The 21,716-nt window shown below is 37.2% G+C and overlaps 1 protein-coding gene across 2 annotated transcripts in view; it reads right to left on the bottom strand.

Annotated features, from left to right (window-relative positions):
• Positions 1-3,746, bottom strand: part of NSUN6 (NOP2/Sun RNA methyltransferase 6) — a 64,571-nt gene extending 60,825 nt beyond the window's left edge. The window contains exons 1-2 of one of the 2 annotated variants that reach the window (XR_011499205.1): positions 3,204-3,746; positions 1,049-1,204 (exon numbers count right to left, since the gene is read on the bottom strand). Coding sequence is in view for 1 of the 2 variants with exons in the window: in XM_070500815.1 (XP_070356916.1) it covers positions 1,049-1,204; positions 3,204-3,278 (231 nt within the window). In the remaining variant the exon portion in view is untranslated. The remainder of the gene's footprint in view (positions 1-1,048; positions 1,205-3,203) is intronic. The other variant, XM_070500815.1, reaches the window with a different exon arrangement.
• Between the last annotated feature and the right edge of the window lie 17,970 nt (positions 3,747-21,716).

Here is a 21,716-nt window from a genome sequence, read left to right as displayed (position 1 = left end):
AAAACTATTTTATTGGTCAAACAAAAAATAATTTATTTAAAAAATATATTCTTGAGCGAGCCCTAATTGTCTAGTGGTTAAAGTTGGGCACCCAGGTTTGGTTCCCAGGCGTGGAACTACACCACTCGTCCGTCAGTAGCCATGCTGTGGTGGCAGCTCACATAGAAGAACCAAAAGAACTCACAACTATACACACCTATGTAGGGGCTCTGGGGGCAGGGAAAAGAGGAGGAAGATTGACAACAAATGTTAGCTTAGGGCAAATCTTCCCCTGCAAGAAAAATATATATATATATTTTTTTTCTTTATATTGTTTTAATTTCCTGCTTTTATTAGCAATAAGGTACTTCTCCATTTTTTTTTTTTTTTTTGGTGAGAAAGATTAACACTGAGCTAACATCTGTTGCCAATCTTTCTCTTTTTTGCTTGAGGAAGATTGGCCCAGAGCTAACATCTGTTCCCATCTTCCTCTATTTTGTATGTGGGATGCTGCCACAGCATGGCTTGATGAGTGGGTATAGGTCTACACCCAGGATCCAAACCCATGAGCCCTGGACTGCCCAAGCAGAGCACATGAACTTAACCACTACACCACTGGGCTGGGCTCCTCTATCTACTTTTTTATGTCAATTAAAAATATAATCCTACAGGTAATCAGTAAATACCTCTCCATACTGTATAGCTCGCCTCAGCTATACAATCCGCCCTCTTGGTTGTTATATGTCACTAGTTACAAAATCACAGACTTTTAGGGTTAGAATGGACCTCTTCACATGTATTTTAATGATGAAACAACTGAGGCCCAGAAGGGTTGAGTGACCTATCCAGTCACTACAAACAATAAATTCAGAATCAGAAATGCTAGGTTCAAGTTCTAGCATTACCACTCACTATGTAACCTTGAACTTTAACATTCATGATCCTCAGTTTCCTTATGTGTAGAATTGGAATAGCATTATCTCATTCATAGGATTTTAGTGAGAAGCAACATGACATAGATTGTAGAAATGTATTTATGTACATAATGACGTAAAAAATTTGCACAAACCTTCTGAAGTTCATCAAGTAACAGATTTTTCACATGTTGTACCGAGGCTAGATGTGTATTTACTCTGACAGTTGTGAATGATGGAGGGTGTGACAAGTGATTTAAAAGAGTTTCAAACTTCCTTTCTGCTGCTTCTTTACCTAAAGCAGATACAATCTGAAAAGCAGAAAAGAACAAGTTAATGCTTCAGTTTCACTATATGAATTAAAATATTCAGCAGAATATGCACAGACATTTGTTTCAGCCAATGAAACACCTTTCAGCAATTGTTCAGTTCTGTTTCATTTTGCTGTATTATGTGTTAATAACACTAGGGAATGGTAACACTTCACAGGGTTCTAGGGTTTAATTGTGGCAATAAACATCTAACAAAACACCCGACATAAAGGGCTTAGAAAAACACTGCCTCAACTTCAAAGCACTAACATTTTGAACATATCAATATCTGCTATGTTTATTCAAATAAATTCAGGATTTCATTCTATTCATTTATCATGTGTTAACTGTTATGTCATTACTGTAGAACTATTTACTTGCTAAACTCCTATCCTAGAGCAAATTTGTTAGTAGCCTTTCAAATACCGATATTTGAATAAGTAACATTCATACCGTCAATCCAAAGATCCCTTTTTTACATTAGCTTTTTAATAATGTATTATTAAATGTAACAAATAGATATTGTCCAAAAGAAGGCGGGTAGCAGACACCTGTCAGAAATGAAGTTAGACTCAACCAACCAAGTTCCCCTGCAATTAACTGAAGCTTTTTGAGACATTTGTTTCCTCATTTTTTTGTTATCTTTGACTAAACCCCACAGAATCTTCACAAACCACTAGCCAGCCTAACAGTCCACCAGCATTAAAATATTAGTACTTCCTCATGGTTTAGTTTGGTTTCTTTAACTGAATATTCCCTTAGCTTTGATACTTTTTACAAAGACATGGCTTTTCTTTGGGTAAAATCATATCATTAGTGGGTTTGAGGTAGAGGGGGTGTCAAAGAAAGATACTTGGGTCTTCTTTCATAAAACAATGTTCACCATTTTAAAAAGTGCTGAAGGCCTCTATTTCTCTGAATATGCTCCTTAAATTTTAAGTTCTTTGAAATCAAGAGAAGATAGTTCGTCTTTCCACACTGTCTAGTCCCTTAACACAACCTTTGGAAGTAAAATACAGAAATCAAATCAAAAAGTCATGGTTTCAGTAACATCTTCAAAAACAAGTAACACGTAAGTGGCTTTACTTTGAATAGAAAACCAAACATTTGGAAAATACACAGGTGCCAGGAGGTAGGACGGTGAAGTGGAACGAGCCCAGGCGTGGCGATCAGAGATGATCAGAGACAATCAACATCCACTGAGGACTTCCAGGCTGGGCGCTGCCAGGAGCACACGGAACGGACACTTGCTGAGGACTTACTATGCGCCAGAACGATGCCAGATGCTTTCACTTAAGATTAATACCCTAAAACAACCTTGTAAGGTAAGTCTTTTTAACCACCCTCAATTTTACAGAAAAGGAAATCAAGGGTTAACGGATGCGAAGTAATTTAGTCAAAGCACTGGGAGGCAAATCATGGGCTTGCAATTCCAAACCCGTACCTTTTTCATTGTACCTGAGCTCTTTAGCGTCAGATTTCAGTACTGTTAACTTGAGAGCGGTGTCAATTTGGATCAGTTACATGACTCTTTGGACCCTCAGTTCTCTCACCTATTAAAATGGGGAGGAAATCTCTACCAAAAAGGATTGCGCAGATTAAGACGTAAACGTGCGCAAATCACCCTGCACTACTGGTGGCATTTAAGAGACACTCAACAAATTAGAGCTTCCCTCCCACCTCAAGCGCTCCCAGAGCACAGGTGTCTCTTCTCTAAAGGACTTACATTTTCCAGGACAGCGGTCTTTTCTTGCTCATCCTTGTAAGCCCATCAGTGCCAGGCCTACTACCAGGCTCATGACCACTTTTTCCTCCTTTTTTCCCATTCCTAAGTGTTAACACACAGACCTCATTCCCCTCTTATCTCGGAAAGCATTCATTAAATACCCGCGGAAAGATCCTAGCATCTTTTACTTTCGGCAAGACGAGTAAGAACCAACAGCCGCAAAGATCAGGTTTCCTCTTACACTTTTTTCTACTTCTCTAGTGTGCAACCTACCTCCTTATTCATAAAACCCGCTTTAAGATAGTTTTCAACCTCAAGTCTCAAAGATATTTTAGGGAAAACAGACATTTTGCCTATTGCTTAGTTCTCCTCCAAGGGAAACGCTGGAAAACGGTGGGTTGTCTCCTTCCGAATTACAGGGGGCGTCTTGGCGATGCAGTAACCGCCCACCACAGGTGCGGAACCCCGGGTGCCCAGGAAACTCGCGCCCTCAGCCGAACTCATCGGAACCGCGGCGGCTCATCCAGGCTCCGTCGGCGCAGCCCCCTCGGAGCGGCGTGCTCCCTGCACCCCGGTCCCCGGTCCTTCTGGAGGGACGCTCCCGCAAGTCACTGGAAGGAAGGCCACTCACGCTGCAGAGAACAAACCAAACCAAAGGCGTGCCGAGCGAGTCCGCTGTGACCGGGACGTAGACCTGAAGACCAAGCTGGCACCGACTCGGTCGCACGCCACCTCAAGGCCCAATTTCCAAAACCGCGCCCCCGATTTCTCCGCGGAAAGCCGCTTCCGGCTTGCGTCACTTCCGGCGACGCCACCCACCCGCTCCGTCCCCGATTCCCAATCCGCAGCCGCAAACTGTCGCCACGTCACGGCTTCCGCGGAGTTTCCGAGTCGCTCGGGGGGCGCGTCCGCTGGCGAGGGCTCCCGGGGGCTTTGAGGAGGGTAGGGCGGCTGCCCGGTGAGCGGAGAGACCAAGCTCCCGGGCGCGGGGCGGGGGGTTGTTGAGCGGAACTTTCCCGGCTTAAATAAGGTTGAGGGGTCCGATTCGTTACCTGCCACGTGACCTCTGGTGGAGCCTGAGTTTATTTGAACCGATCAGTCACCCTTTGCTTTCATGAAATTACTTACCCCAACTTAGGCATACAGATCTGACTTCAGTTGTGAATGAACTTACTCAAATTTTCGAAAGCTGGGTTGATGGTGTGTTACTATATCCAAGAACGCTCAGGTTCAACGTAAAAACCCACGGATAGTATTTCCAGTTAGTTGAATAAGGCTAAAAGTTTACCTGTATCATAGTTGATTTATACTTTAAAGCTCAGGAGACCCTTGGCGTCATCTTTGTGCGTCACACGTGAGGAAAAAGATTCAAAGGGAGAAGGTACCTAAGGAAAGTCACTGAGCCATCTTATGATTGACTAGGAAACTAAAAATAATTCTCCTGTCTCCTTGACTTAGTGTTTTTTGCAGCACACCGTGGTTATTAACACATAACTGTAGGAAAGGGTTTTTTTCTTAAGTCTTTTTCTCTCTAATTCTCACACAGAGATGTTTTAGAAAGTCTAACAGCCACTTTCTATGATACACCTACCAGGTTCTGTACATGATATTTTAATTTATACCGTTATGCCACACAACAGCCCTGCAAGGTGGTTACCATTATCTTTTTTAGATGAGTAAAACAATGCTCCCAGAGCTGAAATAACTCTCCATGGCCTCACAATTAGTGACAAACTCAGGATAAAGACCAGACCACCTGGCTTCTAAAGCCAATACCTATTCTTTCCATCATGGCGTATTTCTTCAATGAGTTCACGGGATTCTCCTGTGGCTAAATCATCTGAAAGCGATTAGGAAGAAATGTCTAGACCCGGCATTTCCAAAGGAAACTTTGCAGCCTCCACATTGTGGTGACCGTTGCACCAATAATGGTTGGATTGTGTATTTAGGAGATAAGGGAGAGGAAGGAACAAAGCTGAACTGGACTGTAAACTCAGCGGGTACCGACTTTTATCTCGCCACTGCACACCCAGTGCCTAACACATAATAGGCACCACCATGCTGAATGACTAGATGAATAGATAGGTGGAGATCTGTGTGAACTAGGGAGAGAATGCTGATAAAGCAAGTATTTGCCGGAAATTCGTTCACTAGTTCAGCACATGGGAACAGTGCTGAGGACACAGATCATGCACATATGATACAAAAATATTTTCCTTTAAGATTTTCATATGTCATATGTTTAATGGGAAATAATTTAAATGTTATGGAAGCTGCCTAGTAAATAAATTTATGCTGTTTATTTTTCAGGTCATATAACTTTTCTTCAAAGGCTGGACGTATTCTTGTGACATTTTCAAAACTAGATCTTGATTTAGACATGACACATCAGTAGATCCTGGAGGAAAGGCTCTGCAGGATCCAGATTCAAATTCAGCAGCAGCTGAAAAGAAAAAGAAAGAATTACAGTCTTTAACATACTTCCTAGTTAACTAAGTCTGAGTTAGTAAAAAAAGTTGAGACCTTTATAAGTGTTGAGAAGAATGAAAAATATTTACATATGACTACAACACAAACTACAAGATTACTGTTAAATATAATTTGCTCATAGGTGCACGCTGAATTAATTCCTATTGTGGCCAAGTATCAGAGCTTCCAGTTTTCTCATTCTTCACTTCTTTATTCAACAAACATGTGCTAAGGTACTGTAACCCAAGCAGTGGAATTTCAAAGTGAAGATGACATAGTCCATCTCTCAACAATCATATACTATAAACTGAAAACACGGATGAACAGGCAGTTGCCACACAGATGGGATATATGAGTATCCCATGACAACAGGGCACTATTGGAATGCACAGAAGAGACATCCCAGTTCTGTGTCAGTGTTCTTGGCTTTTTGGTGAGGTGATGTGTAAGTTGATACCGGAACGACAAGGAAAAAGTGTGTCAGATAGTGGGAGGAAGCACATGCAGAGACTGGAGGGGAGGAAGAACACTGGAAGTATAAGTCGTCTAGTTTGATGAGATGCTAGAGCAAAGGGGCAGAGGAGGGTAAGCAGCAAGAGATAAAGCTGAATAATTTGGCAAGAACCAAAGTGGTTTGGGTGTTTTTATTCCATGCTGAGAGATTTGGAATTTTTCCTGAGGGCAAAAGGTAAACCAATGACACAGTCAATGACTGAAGCTTAAACGTCACCCGTCAAGTGACAGTTATATGAACTGTCATTGTGTGACTTAAGTATTACTAGATGAGTCTGGTTTTTCGGCCTTATATCACTACCAGAAATGTGAGAAGTTGATGAAGCCCATGTTTTCTGAGAATAGTTTCAGTGTGCAGGTTGACAGTTCCATAGGGACGGCAGAAGTGAAGGAAGGGGATAGCCAGAAAGAAAAAGGATACATCGACTTTTGAGATTTTTAAAAAGCTATGGAACAAGATGAATAAATGAAGAATAAGTATATTCTTTATTATGAATTTTTATGCTTTCACATTTTTCACTAGCAATGTATAAGAAAAAATATTTAACATAGTATCAATTATCCAAACAATGGAAAGGGATACCATTTACTATTTACAATTGATTTCATAAATCATTGATATCTAAATTTAGTTCATGAATTTTGACAACATACCGTCTTCTAGTTCTTCAGTTATACTTTTTTCCAACTCCTACTGCATCTGAAATAAATTGAAGATTATTTATAATGTTTAAGTTAAGCAAGAGACATTACCATAGGACTGATATATAGCTTCTGAAATGTGGCCTTTGAATAATACTTTAAGAGACTAGACCTAACTTGGGAATTGCTTAAATAGAAAAATAATCATATAAATAAAATAAATTCCAACCTACTGTAATTTTAGACAATAGAGAACATATATATGTAATGCTATTTAGATTAATCTGATAAAAAGTACAATTAGTATTGGTCCACTGCATATACATAACTTCACAAGGGTGATGGTCAATCATAACATAACAGAACTTGATCTAAATTGGGCCCAGGGAAGACTTCCCTGAGGAAGAGATGGTTCCACTGAGAAATGAAGGAAGAACAGGAAGCTATTCAGCAAAGGAGGAAGAAGAGCATTCTACACAGTCTACGGTATGTTCTGAAGTTATATTACAGTCTGCTTCTAGCCAAGACGGAGTAGCAGGTACTGATTTACCTTCCTACCTGATGAAGCAAAAACAAAACAGGCAAAATATATTTAAAAGTGATTTTCAAGGCAAAGGACTTCAGGCAATGAAGGACAATAATCCCCCAAAACAAATGAAGTTAGCCTGACGAATGCCCAGCTCACTGCCTTGAGAGAATGTCCAGGCCACGACACAGGGAGAAGGAACTGAGGTAGAGCCCACGAGACTCCCTGAGTGGAGGTGATGAAGCTCAGAGTCTCAGGAAACCAAGGCAGGTGGAGATCACAAGTCAGGACACTGGAGAGTAGAGAGTGAACAGAAGAAGAACACTGGAGATCTGCTGAGGGGCCCCCCGGGGTGTTCACCCAGGTCAGGACACTGGAGAGTAGAGAGCAGAACAGAGGAAGAACCCTGGAGATCTGCAGAGGGCCCCCTGGGTGTTCAGCAGAGTAGTGCACAGTACATACAGGTGAGGAAGCCCCCTGGGACCAGGGGAAAATCCATCTGAAAAGGGTAAAGGAAACAGTGCCTGGTGCTCACACAGCCCCAGGAATGATGTCTATTCCCATTAGCCAGGCTGGAAAAAACTCATAATTCACAGGACAGTGACTAGAATAGTCAGACAGGTCATGCTTCAGTAGTGGGGAATAATTAGCCCTAGGCAGAGCACTGCTCTGGAGACACCTAAAAAATCATAAGAGCAAGACCAGGAAGGATCAAATTGTTATAAATAACTTAACCGTATCTCCAAACAAAGCTCAGAGAGATATATAGAGGCATGGAAGCTATTTTTAAAAAACCAAATAGCAGTTATAGACATGCATATTATAATGAAAAATACACTGGAGTGGAATAAACACATATTAGTTATCACAAAATAAAAAGTAAGTTTGACATCAGTGAACTATGAGAAAACTTCAAAAGGCTAATATACAATTCCCCAAAGAGGAGACGGAAAGGGACAGAAAAAAATATTTGAAGAAAAAATGGCCAGAAACTTTCTAAACTTACTGAAAACTATAATCCCACAGATCCAGGAAGGATCTGGCTAGGAGAGAAGACATGGAAGGAAACTATTGTAATTTTCTTATACTGTCTATGATGTGGTGTAATATTAATTGAAGCTGGACTGTCAAGTCATATTCTATAAACCCTAAAGCAACCACTAAAATAGCAAAACAGAAGAGTTATAGCTAATAAGCCAAAAAAGAAAGAAAACAAAATCATAAAAATACTTGATTACTCTAAAAGAACTCAGAAAAAGAAGAAAAAGGGGACAAAGAGCAGATGGGACAAATAGAAATCAAATAGCACAATGACAGCTTGACAGATTCAAATCTACTATATCAATAATCACATTAAATGAAAATGGTCTAAAAAATCTCAATTTAAAGCCAAACTATCAGGAGCCAGCCCTGTGGCCAAGTAGTTAAGTCCACACAGTCCACTTCAGCAGCCTAGGGTTCGCCAGTTTGGATCCCAGGTGTGGACCTATGCACCGCTCATCAAGCCATGCTGTGGTGGCATCCCACATAGAAGAACTAGAATGACTTACAACTAGGATATACAACTATATACTGGGGCTTCGAGGAGAAAAAGAAAAAAGTCAGACTATCAGATGAAAAATGAAGACCCAACTATATGCCACCTACAGTAAACACACTTTAAATATAAAGACACACATTTGTTAAAAGGATGGAAATCAGATACACCACTCTAACATTTGACAAAAGGTGGTTGAGCTGGAGGGACTACATTAATACCAAAGTAGATTTCAGAGCAAAAAATATTACCAGCTACAAACAAGGTCATTTCATAATGATAAAAGGGTCAATTAATAAGCAGCATAACAACCCTAAATGTTTATGCACCTAATAACAGCTTCAAAATATATGAAGCAAAAACTGATAGAACTGCAAAGAAAAATAGACAAATTCACAATTATAGTCTGAAATTTCAATACTGTTCACTCAATAAGCGATAGAGCAAGTAGGAGGGAAATCATCAAGGATATAGTACACTTGAACACCACCATCTTCTCAAGTATCCATGGAACACTTAGCAAAAAAGACTACATTCTGTGTCATAAATCTTAATAAAAGGAGTAAAAGATTTAAGTCATGCAAAGTATGTTTACTGAGCACACAGCAATCAAATTGGAAATCAAGAACAAATATATCTCTGGAAAATATTCAAATATTTGGAAACTAAATAACACACATCTAAATAACCCCTTGGTGAAAGAGGTAATGAAAAGAGAAATTAGAAAGTATTTTGAACTGAATGAAAATGAAAATACAACATATTACAATTTGTGGAATGCTGCTACAGTAGTGCTGACGTGGAAACTTATAGCACTGAATGTCTGCATTAGAAAAGAGGAAAGGTCTCATATCAATGACCGTGGCTTTCACCTTAAGAAACTATAGAAAGAAGAGCAAATTAAACCCAAAGCAAGAAGAAAAAGGAAATAACATCAAACACAAATCAATGTGACAGAAAACAGAAAAACAATAGAGAAAAATCAATGAAACAAAATGCTTTCAGGAGATCAATAAAAGTGCTAAACCTCTAGCCAGGTTGATAAGAAAAAAAGAGAGAAGGCAAAAATTATCAATATCAGAATTGAGTAATGTGACATTACTACAGATGCTACAGATATTAAAAGAATAACAGAGTAATATTACAAACTTTATGTAAATAAATTTGACAACTCTGAAGAAGTGGTTAAATTCCTTGAAAGAATTTACCAAAGCTCAATCAAGAAAGAACAGAGAACATAAATAGCCCTATGTCTACAAAAGAAACTGAAGCCCTAAAGACCTCCCCACAAAGAAAATTCCAGGCCCAAATGGCTACACTGGTGAATTCTACCGAACATTTAGGAAGAAATAATACCAATTTTACAAACTCTCCCCTAAAAGTGAAGAGAATATGTCCCAACTCATTCTATAAGGCTAGTATTACCCTGAAACCAAAACCGGACAAAGATATTACAGGAAAGAAAACTATATCATGAGAATGAAGGTAAAAATTCTAAACAAAACATTAACAAATCAAATTCACCTATACATTAAAAGGATAATTCATCATGACCAAATGGGGGTTTATCCCAGGAATGCAGGGTTGGTTTAACATTCAAAAATCAATGAATGTCATTCACCATATTAACAAACTGAAAAAGAAAAACCATGTGATCACAGCAGCAGATAAAAAAAAGGCAGTGGACAAAATTCAACATCTATTCTTTTTTTTTTTTTTTATTAATGTTATGATAGATTACAACCTTTTGAGATTTCAGTTGTACATTTTTGTTAGTCATATTGTGGGTACACCACTTCCCCCTCCGTACCCTCCCCCCACCCCCCCTTTTCCCTGGTAACCACCGATCAGATCTCCTTCTCAATATACTAATTTCCACCTATGAGTGGAGTCATATAGAGTTCGTCTTTCTCTGACTGACTTATTTCGCTTAACATAATGCCCTCGAGGTCCATCCACGTTGTTGTGAATGGGCCAATTTTGTCTTTTTTTATGGCTGAGTAGTATTCCATTGTGTATATATACCACATCTTCTTTATCCAATCATCAGTTTCTGGGCATGTAGGCTGGTTCCACGTCTTGGCTATTGTAAATAATGCTGCGATGAACATAGGGGTGCAACAGACTCTTGAGATATCTGATATCAGGTTCTTAGGATAGATACCCAGTAATGGGATGGCTGGGTCATAGGGTATTTCTATTTTTAACTTTTTGAGAAATCTCCATACTGTTTTCCATAGTGGCTGTACCAGTTTGCATTCCCACCAACAGTGTATGAGGATTCCTCTTTCTCCACAACCTCTCCAACATTTGTCGTTCTTGGTTTTGGATGTTTTTGCCAATCTAACGGGGGTAAGGTGATATCTTAGTGTAGTTTTGATTTGCATTTCCCTGATGATTAGCGATGATGAACATCTTTTCATGTGTCTATTGGCCATATTCATATCTTCTTTTGAGAAATGTCTGTTCATGTCCTCTGCCCATTTTTTGATCGGGTTGTTTGTTTTTTTGTTGTTAAGCAGTGTGAGTTCTTTGTATATTATGGAGATTAACCCTTTGTCGGATAAGTGGCTTGTAAATATTTTTTCCCAATTAGTGAGCTGTTTTTTTGTTTCAATTCTGTTTTCCCTTGCCTTGAAGAAGCTCTTTAGTCTGATGAAGTCCCATTTGTTTATTCTTTCTATTGTTTCCCTCCACTGAGGAGTTACAGTGTCCGAAAAGATTCTTTTGAAACTGATGTCAAAGAGTGTACTGCCTATATTCTCTTCCAAAAGACTTATTGTCTCAGGCCTAATCTTTAGGTCTTTGATCCATTTTGAGTTTATTTTGGTGTGTGGTGAAAAAGAATGGTCGATTTTCAATCTTTTGCATGTGGCTGACCAGTTTTCCCAGCACCATTTGTTGAAGAGACTTTCTTTTCTCCATTGTAGGCCCTCTGCTCCTTTGTCGAAGATTAGCTGTCCATAGATGTGTGGTTTTATCTCTGGGCTTTCAATTCTGTTCCATTGATCTGTGGACCTGTTTTTGTACCAGTACCATGCTGTTTTGATCACTGTAGCTTTGTAGTATGTTTTGAAATCGGGGATTGTGATTCCGCCGGCTTGGTTTTTCTTGCTCAGAATTGCTTTAGCAATTCGCGGTCTTTTGTTGCCCCATATGAATTTTAGGATTGTTTGTTCAATTTCTGTGAAGAATGTTCTTGGGATTCTGATTGGGATAGCATTGAATCTGTATATTGCTTTAGGTAGTATCAACATCTATTCTTGATAAAAACTTTCAGCACACTAGGAACACAAGGGAACGTCTTCAATATGATAAAGAAGATCTATGACAACTCTACAGGTAACATCCTATGTAATGGATGCTTTCCCCAGAAGATCAGGAACAAGACAGGAACGACTTCTTTCACTCCTTCTATTCAGCACTATATTAGAGGTTCTAACCAGTGTAAGCAGGCAAGATAAGAAACAGATGGGAAAGGAAGAAGTAAAATTGTCTTGACTAGCAGAGAAGATGATGACACAATAGGAGTCAGCAAACTCCAACTTGTGGGCCAGGTTTTGGTAAATAAAGTTTTACTGAAATACAGCCATGTCCATTAATTTATGTATTGTCTGTGGCTACTCTCATAGGACACTGGCAGAGTGGATTATGTGTGCCAAAGAATGTACTGACTACAAGTCTTAAATATTTACTATCTTTAATAAGATAGTAGTTTAAGAAAGAAAAAGTTTGACAATCTTTGGTTGTAAAGAAAATCTGATGGAATCTACAAAAATGATACTAGAACTAATAAATGAGTTTAGCAATATTCAAAGATACAGAATCAATATACAAAAATCAACTGTATTTCTATATATAGCAGTGAATAATTAGAAATTAAAATTTAAAATATATTATTTACAACTACATTGAAAAATAAGAAACAGGTAATTTCATAAAAGATGGAAAGACCTATATAGTAAAAACTACAAAATATTATTGAGAAAATTAAAGGAAAACTATATAAATGGAGAGATCTACTCTGTTCAGGGGTTGAAAATTCAGTATTGTTAAGAAGTCAATTTTCCCCAAATTAATCCACAGATTCAACACAATCCAAATCTAATTTCCACAACAGTATATGCTTTTCTTTTTTTTTAAAGAAATTGATTAGCTTATTCTAAAATTCATGTGGAAATACAAAGGATCTAGAATCTAAAAATAGCCCTAAAGAAGAAAATTGAAAATTGGAAGACTAACACTACTAAATTAATAAACTGACTATGTTGAAGGTCAAGTTAAACAGGACTGACACACAAAAGAGAATGGTAACTAGAGGTTAGATGGAGTTTTGAACATAAATGATCAGATAGTTCCTTGTAAAACACGGCTGAAATAACAGGTTCAATAACCAGAAGGCAGAACAAAGGTTCACATAGACTTATGTCTGCCTCTAGAGAAACAAACACACACAAGTCAATCAGGCAAGGAACAAACAATCCGGTAGCAGTCTATTATGAGAGCTACACACCCATCTTAACTGCTGAGATATAGAATGTTAGAGTCTTAGGCAAAGACAAATTATTAGATCAAATGAAAAGATGAATAACTTCTATAATAAAATCAACAAAATTTTAATACTATAGTAAATTTTATTTTAAAAATGCTCTCTACACCCAAAATTTTTGTGATATAAATTGTCAGAAGATTCTTTTAACAGCTTTATTGACAGATCACAGAATTAAAAGTGGGCAGTTCAGTGGTTTTTATATATTTTTATATATATATTTATAAATTATTAAAATATTAAATTATTAAAATATTAAAAATATTAAAACATGTTAAAAACCACTGAATCGTGCAACCATCACCACAATCTAATTTTAGAATATTTTCATCTAGAAACCCGAAAAAGAAACCCCATGTCCACTTGCAGTCACTCTCCGTTTTCCCCAGGCTCCAGCAGTCACTAATCTACTTTCTGTCGCTATGGATTTGCTTATTCTCAATATTCCATATAAACGGAATAACATAATATGTGATGTTTTGTGATGGACTTTTCTTTTAGCATAATGCTTTTAAAGTTCACCCATGTTCTAGCATGTATCAGTACTTCACAAAATTTTCTTTTAATACTTACTTATCTAATGCTTCTGGGAAGTTTGTGCCTTTTATGATGATAACTGCTTCACTGGGTTTAAACCTATTTTTTAAAAAAAGTTAAAATTAAAACAGCACACATACAGAAATGCTCTGCACAAAATTCCTTATCATTAATCTTAATAACAGCAAACAAAAGAGATTGATCCTTTTTATGGCCAAAATAATAAGACATCTCTAATTGTTTTTTAAAAGGAACAAATGTTTGGCTTGTGCATTTCAATAAAACTGCTAACAATAAATCCCCAAACCATCTGTGATTACATACCTTCATGATATTTATTCTACTTAGGATGAGATGACTTTTCACAGAAAGCTCGGTTACCTGACTAATTTTTGAAAAATTATATTCAAGTTTACCAATTCAAATTATTTGCTTCTAGACTTTCTATTTGGTTCCAGAATGTCCTGTATGACTTTTAAGAAATGTTTTTCCTTCTTTCAAAGCAACCCCACCTCTTGCTTGTTATATTATGAAAACGGATGCAAGCTTTTTAATCTCCCACAACACTTAAAGCTAGTCACAGATTTGTGGGAAGCAGCATACTCTCCCCTCTACACTCCAAATGGACCACTCGTCTCAGCTGGAATCATTGCTTTCCTGTCATAAGTAAGATACAATAAATGAAAAAAGATGTAAATGTTACCAATTAAGAGGAGCTGACACATCTTTATCCCATCAGTAATGGAAATACTACCATACTGAGAAAAGCGTGTCTTGACTTCTTTCATGAGGGACTATTCTGCCGCCTTTAAATATATTTTTCTCATCTAGAATGTTACCAAAAATATGACCATATTCCACAGACAGAGGAAGATTCAATTACCTATCCATTTCAGCAAGAAGTTGATTTATAGTCTGCCTTGACTATGGATGCATTGGAGATTCACTGCACTTCCCACCAACAGAATCTAATTCATCAATAAATATAACACAGGGAGCTTTTACTTCCGCTACAAAAACATTCAAATAAGCTTAATGAGATCAACCCTTTTTGAACAAAACCACAAATGTGACAAACCTTTAAGATTGTCAAAAGCCAACAAAAGACATTCATTAGGGAGAAAATACACAAAAGTTCTTTTTTTTTTTAAGAACAGTAGCCCCAAAAGGAAAAACTACACCATACAGAATGATATAAAATAAAAACAGTTGAGTATTTATTCTTCCTAGCTATACGAATATCAGATACAATCAGGTTTGAGGCTAATTACTCTTTAATTACATACTATAGAACTGATGGATAAATGAAAAAGAGCTTTCAGCAGCCCTAAACCTCATCTAAGAGCACTTTTGCTAGTTCTTCTGACTATTTGGGAAAAAAGGTACAGTTCTGTTTTAGCTCACATACTAAGCTAACTGAAACCAGAACCCCAAAATGGCTATTTCAGCTATCAATCATATTCAAGTAGCAAAAAAAGAGTAAGACACCCTGTTTCCCTAAAAGTTCGTATTGCATGAAAGATACATTAAAACGTACTAAAAAGATTTCTTATATGGCTGGCTCCCACACCCACAGACATCTCATCAAATTCTGAGCCAGAAGCATAATAAAAAGGAACATCGGCTTCTCCGGCCACAGCTTGGGCAAGAAGAGTCTTTTCTATCCCTGGTGGTCCAACCAAAAGAATTCCTAAGAGAAAATGTAAAGAATGATTCAAATCAAGAAAACAAAAACAAAAACCCTGATATGAACCTATGAGACAAATAATTGTTAATTTATATAGTTTTGAGTTTGAAGACACATCATGACCGATATTGTGAAACACAGCATAACGCACTTATTTGTCTCTATTAATGATTGACTTCAGGATCTTCTCCATAACTAATTTCCTGTATCATTTAGTTTATATATCAACCACAGACAAGATGGAAAATTGAGGAAAAGGAATATAAACATTTATCACTAAACAAGTAAGATAAAATTCACATAAAAACAAATTGAGACTAAACAACCAAATGTAATGCACGAACCTTGTCCTGATGCTCTTCCATAAAAATAATATTAAAAGAAAATTCTAGAGACATTAGGTGAAAAGTTGAAAAAAGGCTGGAGAGTGTATGATATTAAGGAAATAGTGTTTAATTTAATTTGGTGGGATAAAGTATTGTGTTTATTTAGGGCAATGCCTTATTCTTAGGTGACACAAAGTATTTAGATGTAAAGTGGTTATTTACCATTTTCTAACTTTTCATATGTTTGAAAAATTTCCTGGTAATGGTAAGTTTTTCATAAATTGGAATAATAGAATTCCCTGATTTACATAGAACTTTTTCATTTTTCAGACATTTAAAAACAAAACTGTATTAATACTGCATTTTAAAGTGAGAAAATTCTTCTTAAGGAAAGCTGAAAAATATTCTTAAGACTATCCTAGCATTGCCACAATATTGTGATTCCTAAGTGTTTTAAATCATCATTATATCAATTTCCATAGATTCATCACTCAGGCATGACTGATTAAATCATTGGCCATTAGGGATTAAGCTCAATCTCCACCTTCTCTCCCCTGGGTGGGACTGAAAGTTCCAACCCTCTACTCGCATGGGTGCTTCCCCTGGCAATCAGCCCCCATCTTTAGTGTGTTCCAAAAGTCACCTCATTAATATAACCAAAAAACACCTTTATTGCTCCCATCATGGATGAAATTCCAAGAGTTTTAGGAGCTCTGTGCAGAAACAGGGACAAAGACCAAATGTATATTTCTTATTATAAATCACAACATCAGTCATTAAAAATCATATTGAGTAACTGTGAGAAATCAGACAAAGCCAAATTGAGGAACATTCTATAAATACTGTATACACAATTGTTAAGATCATAAAAGATCTACCCCCTAAAAAAAGGGCTCAGGAATTTTTTCAGATTAAAGAAGAACATAATGCATGAACCCAGATTGGGTCCTGAACCTGGGGTGGGTGTGGGAGATGGGGGGAACTAACTATATGGAATATTACTGGGACAACTGCTGATACTGTAGTCTTCCTTTATCCTCAGGGGTGGTGGGGGGAGGTGCTGGCTGGGATACATTCCAAGCCCCCCAGTGGATGTTTGAAACCATGGATAGTACCAAACCCTATATATACTATGTTTTTTTCTATACTATGCACTTATTATGCCCTGTGACAAACTTTTGTAGTCTGAGGTGCAACAGCAAAACTAGCATGAATTTCTTTTTACTTCTTTACAATTTCATAGATGGAAAATTTGTTCTTACTATAGATCTTAGCAACCTCAACATACTATCTTTTCTTTCTTTATTAAGTTGAGAACTTTCACGTTTTCACTTAAAGGAAGCGCTTTACGTCTAATCTGTGGCATATCTGAATTGCCAGCATCACTACTCTTGTGCTTTGGGGCCATTAGTAAGTAAAATAAAGGTTATTTAAACATAAGCACTGCAATACCACGATAGTAGATCTGATAACCTAACAGACACTGATACTAGGTCTCTGACTAACGGGCAGGTAGCATTTGCAGCGTGGGTATGCTGGACAAAGGGATGATTCATGTTCTGGGCAGGATGGAGCAGGACAGTACGAGATTTCATCAAGCTACTCAGAGTGGCAACCCATTTAAAACTTATGAATTATTTCTGGAATTTTCCATTTAATATTTTCAGACTGTGGTCGACTATGGGTAACTGAAACCAAAGGAAGCAAAACCAAGCATAAGGGGAGACTATTGTATTTGAATATGACTGTGAATTTGATAACAGTTTTGGATCCATGTTACATTGTCTGGTTTTAATAATTGTACTGGAATTACACAAAGAGACTATCCTTATTCTTAGGAATTACACAATAAGGTATTCAGGGGTAAGGGAGCGTGATATCTACAACTTACTCTCAAACAGTTAAAAAGTACATGTATGCAAAGAAAGTGAATGAACAAATGAGACAAAATGTTAAATTGTTGAGTCTAGGTTAACTGAATGGAGAGTTCTCTGTACTATTCTTGCAACTTAAAGTTTGAAATTATATCAAAATTTTAAATTACCAAAAAAAAAAAAAGGTTATAGAATGGTATGGTCAGAATAAGCACTTACTTGTAAAATAAGAATTAACAACTAATCTTTAATCAGTTAAATCTAATCAAAATTAAATTAGTAATATATTTCAGTATTTTTTCATGTCAAGTCACGGTAAAGGGAAGATATCTTACCTTTTGGAAGTTTACCTCCAAGCACAGTAAAGTTTTGTGGATTTTTTAAGAATTTAACAACTTCGTGTAATTCTTGTTTAGCTTCCTCCACCTAAAATGACACCATTTACTCAACAATTTTAAATATTGATTAGATTATCAAGGCATCCTCTTTGAAAATCCTAAATTTAATTGGAAATTAACTTGGTTTTCTCTTTATTTCAGTGAAAGAAGTATACAAAACATGCACACAAAGGATTTTCCCCTAACTCTTATTTTCAATTATGCAAAATCTTACATATCCCAGCAAAAAACATTTTTAACTTCTTACATTTTCAAGAAATACGACTTCCTCCAGTTAACAAGGACTGTTACATTAAAAATTCTAGTTAAATGTGTCAATGGCATTTGATATAAACAAAAAGAGTCACCTAGCAAATTTCAAATCTAGAACTTTTTGGACCTGGTTATAAGTTTCAAGGACAAATTACGTGGACTTCCTATTTATTAACGATAAAAGAGTCTGTGTTTAAGTTATAACATTAATTTGCGATTAATCATGAGGTTGTTCTCATTGCAAGGATTACTGGATTATAAATGATTCGGTTCCTAACAGATGCCAAAGGACAATGAATAAAATTAAGCTATGGTGATGGGGCTGGCCCCGTGGCCAAGTGGTTAAGTTTGCTCGCTCCGCTGCAGGCGGCCCAGTGTTTCGTTGGTTCGAATCCTGGGCGCGGACATGGCACTGCTCATCTAAACCACGCTGAGGCAGCGTCCCACATGCCACAACTAGAAGGACCCACAACGAAGAATATACAACTATGTACTGGGGGGCTTTGGGGAGAAAAAGGAAAAAATAAAATCTTAAAAAAAAAAAATTAAGCTATGGTGTACCGATATTGTTTTATAAATGGTTATGGCAAAAAAATTTAGAAAAGTTAATCCCAAAATATAAAATTTTGTAGAATTGTGATCCCTAGCCCAATCTGGCCAAGAAAGATGGCCAGTAGAACGTTAGCTCAATTTTAAAAACTCTGATACAAGATGAAGAAAGCCGCCTATCAGAAATGGTGAGCAATTTGCCTAGTTTGCATACAACTAGAAGCCACAAATGCAAACACCTAGGGCCAGAATGAAGCCAAAAATGTGCGTAGAAGGCCAGGTGTAAAACAGTAAAACAATGGTGGTGGCAATAAGCTGAACTGAAAGCCATAGACCCTCCAAAAGGGCAACAACCACAACTTGGCTCTGCCCAGGAATACAGATTCTAGTGCTCCAGACTTTTCCAAGGAATAAAAAACCAGAAATCTTTCTGTGGATGCAGTCTTCCAATTTAAAAATGTTGGCTACCAATTTAAACTAAAAATACATTTGTGTGTGTACTTACATTTATTTGAAATTACACTGGCCAAATAATACATTTGCTAATGTACTTTAGCTCACTGGCAGTCAATTTGGAACATCACGTTAGACAGCTTTAAATAGCTCTCAGTAAGGAAAAAAAAAAAAAGAGAAAAAACCTCGAGAACATTGGGCAGGGTTAAAAAGATACTACACGTGGGAAGGAGAGTACTGAAACATGACACATATCTCTAGGCCAAAGGGCATTTTGAACATCTAAAATTAAACTCATGACTATCTTACATTTCTAGACAACTTCCCAGGACTATTATTTCCAGGAAATACATAATTGCTGAAGAGTAAGCAGGGTTTTTGTTAGGCTTGAAATGGTCTTTAAGGTTATTCTGATGAAATTATTAAAAATTTACTAAAATGTTTACAAAGTTAATGGTTAAAAGCAAAGCTTTGTTCTCTCCTAGGCCCAGGAGAAATGTGTACACATGCTCACCAAGAGACATGTACAAGAACATTCACTGCATCACTATTTGAAACTAGAAACAACCCTATACCTGCATCAATCATTTAATATAAAGAAACTCTCTGAAGAACACTATACTGAAAACAGTTAATAGGTCTCACAGCGACCTAGGGTTCTAATGGCTTGATGCTCACACTCCTTTATCTCTGCTAGAGGAAAAACATCATTAATATATTAAATGTCTACTGAGCACATTTCATATACTTGGTCCTGTGTCAGTTCTGAAGATGTAGATAAATAAACAATGAGATACATAAATAAGATTTGGAAATCATTCTGATATGTTAGAAATACTAGGTATGGTGGTAAAATGAATGCTACCTAATGAAGTCAGGAAAGGCCTTAAAGAGAATGGAATATCTAAACCACAAGGAACAAACAGCACAAACCATTTGACAGAGGCATGAAACAGCAGCTTTCAATGTTCAAGAACTGCAAGCAATCTTGTAGGACAGGACTTTAAAATACTAAAAGGAGGAGGGAAAGGGTACAGAGAGGGTGGCATGTTGAAAGATGAGAACAGAAACAACCAAATGTCCACCCAATGCAGAATAAATATACAGTATTGTGGTACTTGTAGACCAGAACACTATATAATGAGGATGAATGAACTACAATTCCTTGTAACAACTTGGATGGATCTCACAAACATAATGCTGGGTGATAGAAGCCAAACATTCTACATGTATTGTGTATTACACTTATATAAAATTCAAAACCAGGCCAAACTAATATATGGTATCAGACAGAACAATGATTATCCCTGGGGTGGGAAGAGAGAGTAAGTAGAAAGAGACACTAGACAACTTCTTAAGTATCATTTTCTAAAAATCTAGGAAACCAGGCCAGCCCTGGTAGCCTAGTGCTTAAGCTTGGCTTGCTCCGCTTCAGCAGCCAAGGTTCGGTTCCCAGAAAAATGGCAGGCAAGGGCCAAGTGATGAAATGGCCTGTGTACCATAGCAGGGATCTGACAACAAAGCAGAGGAATATAATTATTACATTAATACATTTTAGACAGACTGGTGGGTAGCAGTCTGGAGGCTGGACTGAAGGTAGCAAAACTAAAAGCAAGCAGACTAAATGAGTGTTTATCAGAGTAATCCAGGCAAGAATATCTATGCAGTGAAACTGGGGATGAAGAGGGTGAGATTCAAGAACTATTTAAGAGGCTGGATCAACAGGACTTTAGCAATTAATGGATGTAGGAGGTGGGAGACGATGGACAAGTCAAGGCTGGTCACCTGGTTTCTGGCTTGGGAGGATGCTACTCGTTAACACAGAGCACACAGATTCAGGTGTAGGTCAGCAGGAAAAATAATCAGAGGGGATGTCTAACAGGCAAATGGAGAGAAAAGCTTGACACCCAGAAGAGTTGTAGGTGTAATGATCACACAGGTTATTCATTCTTTTTCATAAGTAGAAAGGAGAGAAAACCAATCAGCCCACAAAAGAAAACAGATATTGAAGATTCTCATTTTCATAACTTGAAAGTTACTGTTTTTTTGAACACAAAAAAAAGTGTAATTACCTTTACAAATAATGGTGCTATATGCTGTGTTTCTGCTAATCTTTTGAGGTGGACTGCAGACGTTCTGTCCTTAATTTCAAAGTTTTAAAACCCCGAGTCTGTATGAAAACCGAATAAAACACTGTCACATTTACTTCTCATTGTAAATTTTAGAAGAAAAGAAAAATGCCTAAGATTCAAAACTCTGACACCATACTCGTACATTCTACTTTATCTTATTTTTGAACACACTTCTTTGCCTGACACTTCAACATGCTTGTCATTAAAATGGATTGAACCTATACGAATAACTTTATATTTTCTTGGTAATTTTTTAAAAAAGAAACCATAGATGAGTATCAAGTCAAAGTCAAAGTCTCCTAATTCCTCAAACGCCAAACCCACTTCCCAGAAGTAACCACT

The sequence above is a fragment of the Equus asinus genome, chromosome 29 (assembly GCF_041296235.1).
Source record: "Equus asinus isolate D_3611 breed Donkey chromosome 29, EquAss-T2T_v2, whole genome shotgun sequence".
NCBI lineage: Eukaryota > Metazoa > Chordata > Mammalia > Perissodactyla > Equidae > Equus > Equus asinus.
This window is presented reverse-complemented; position numbering and strand designations above follow the sequence as displayed.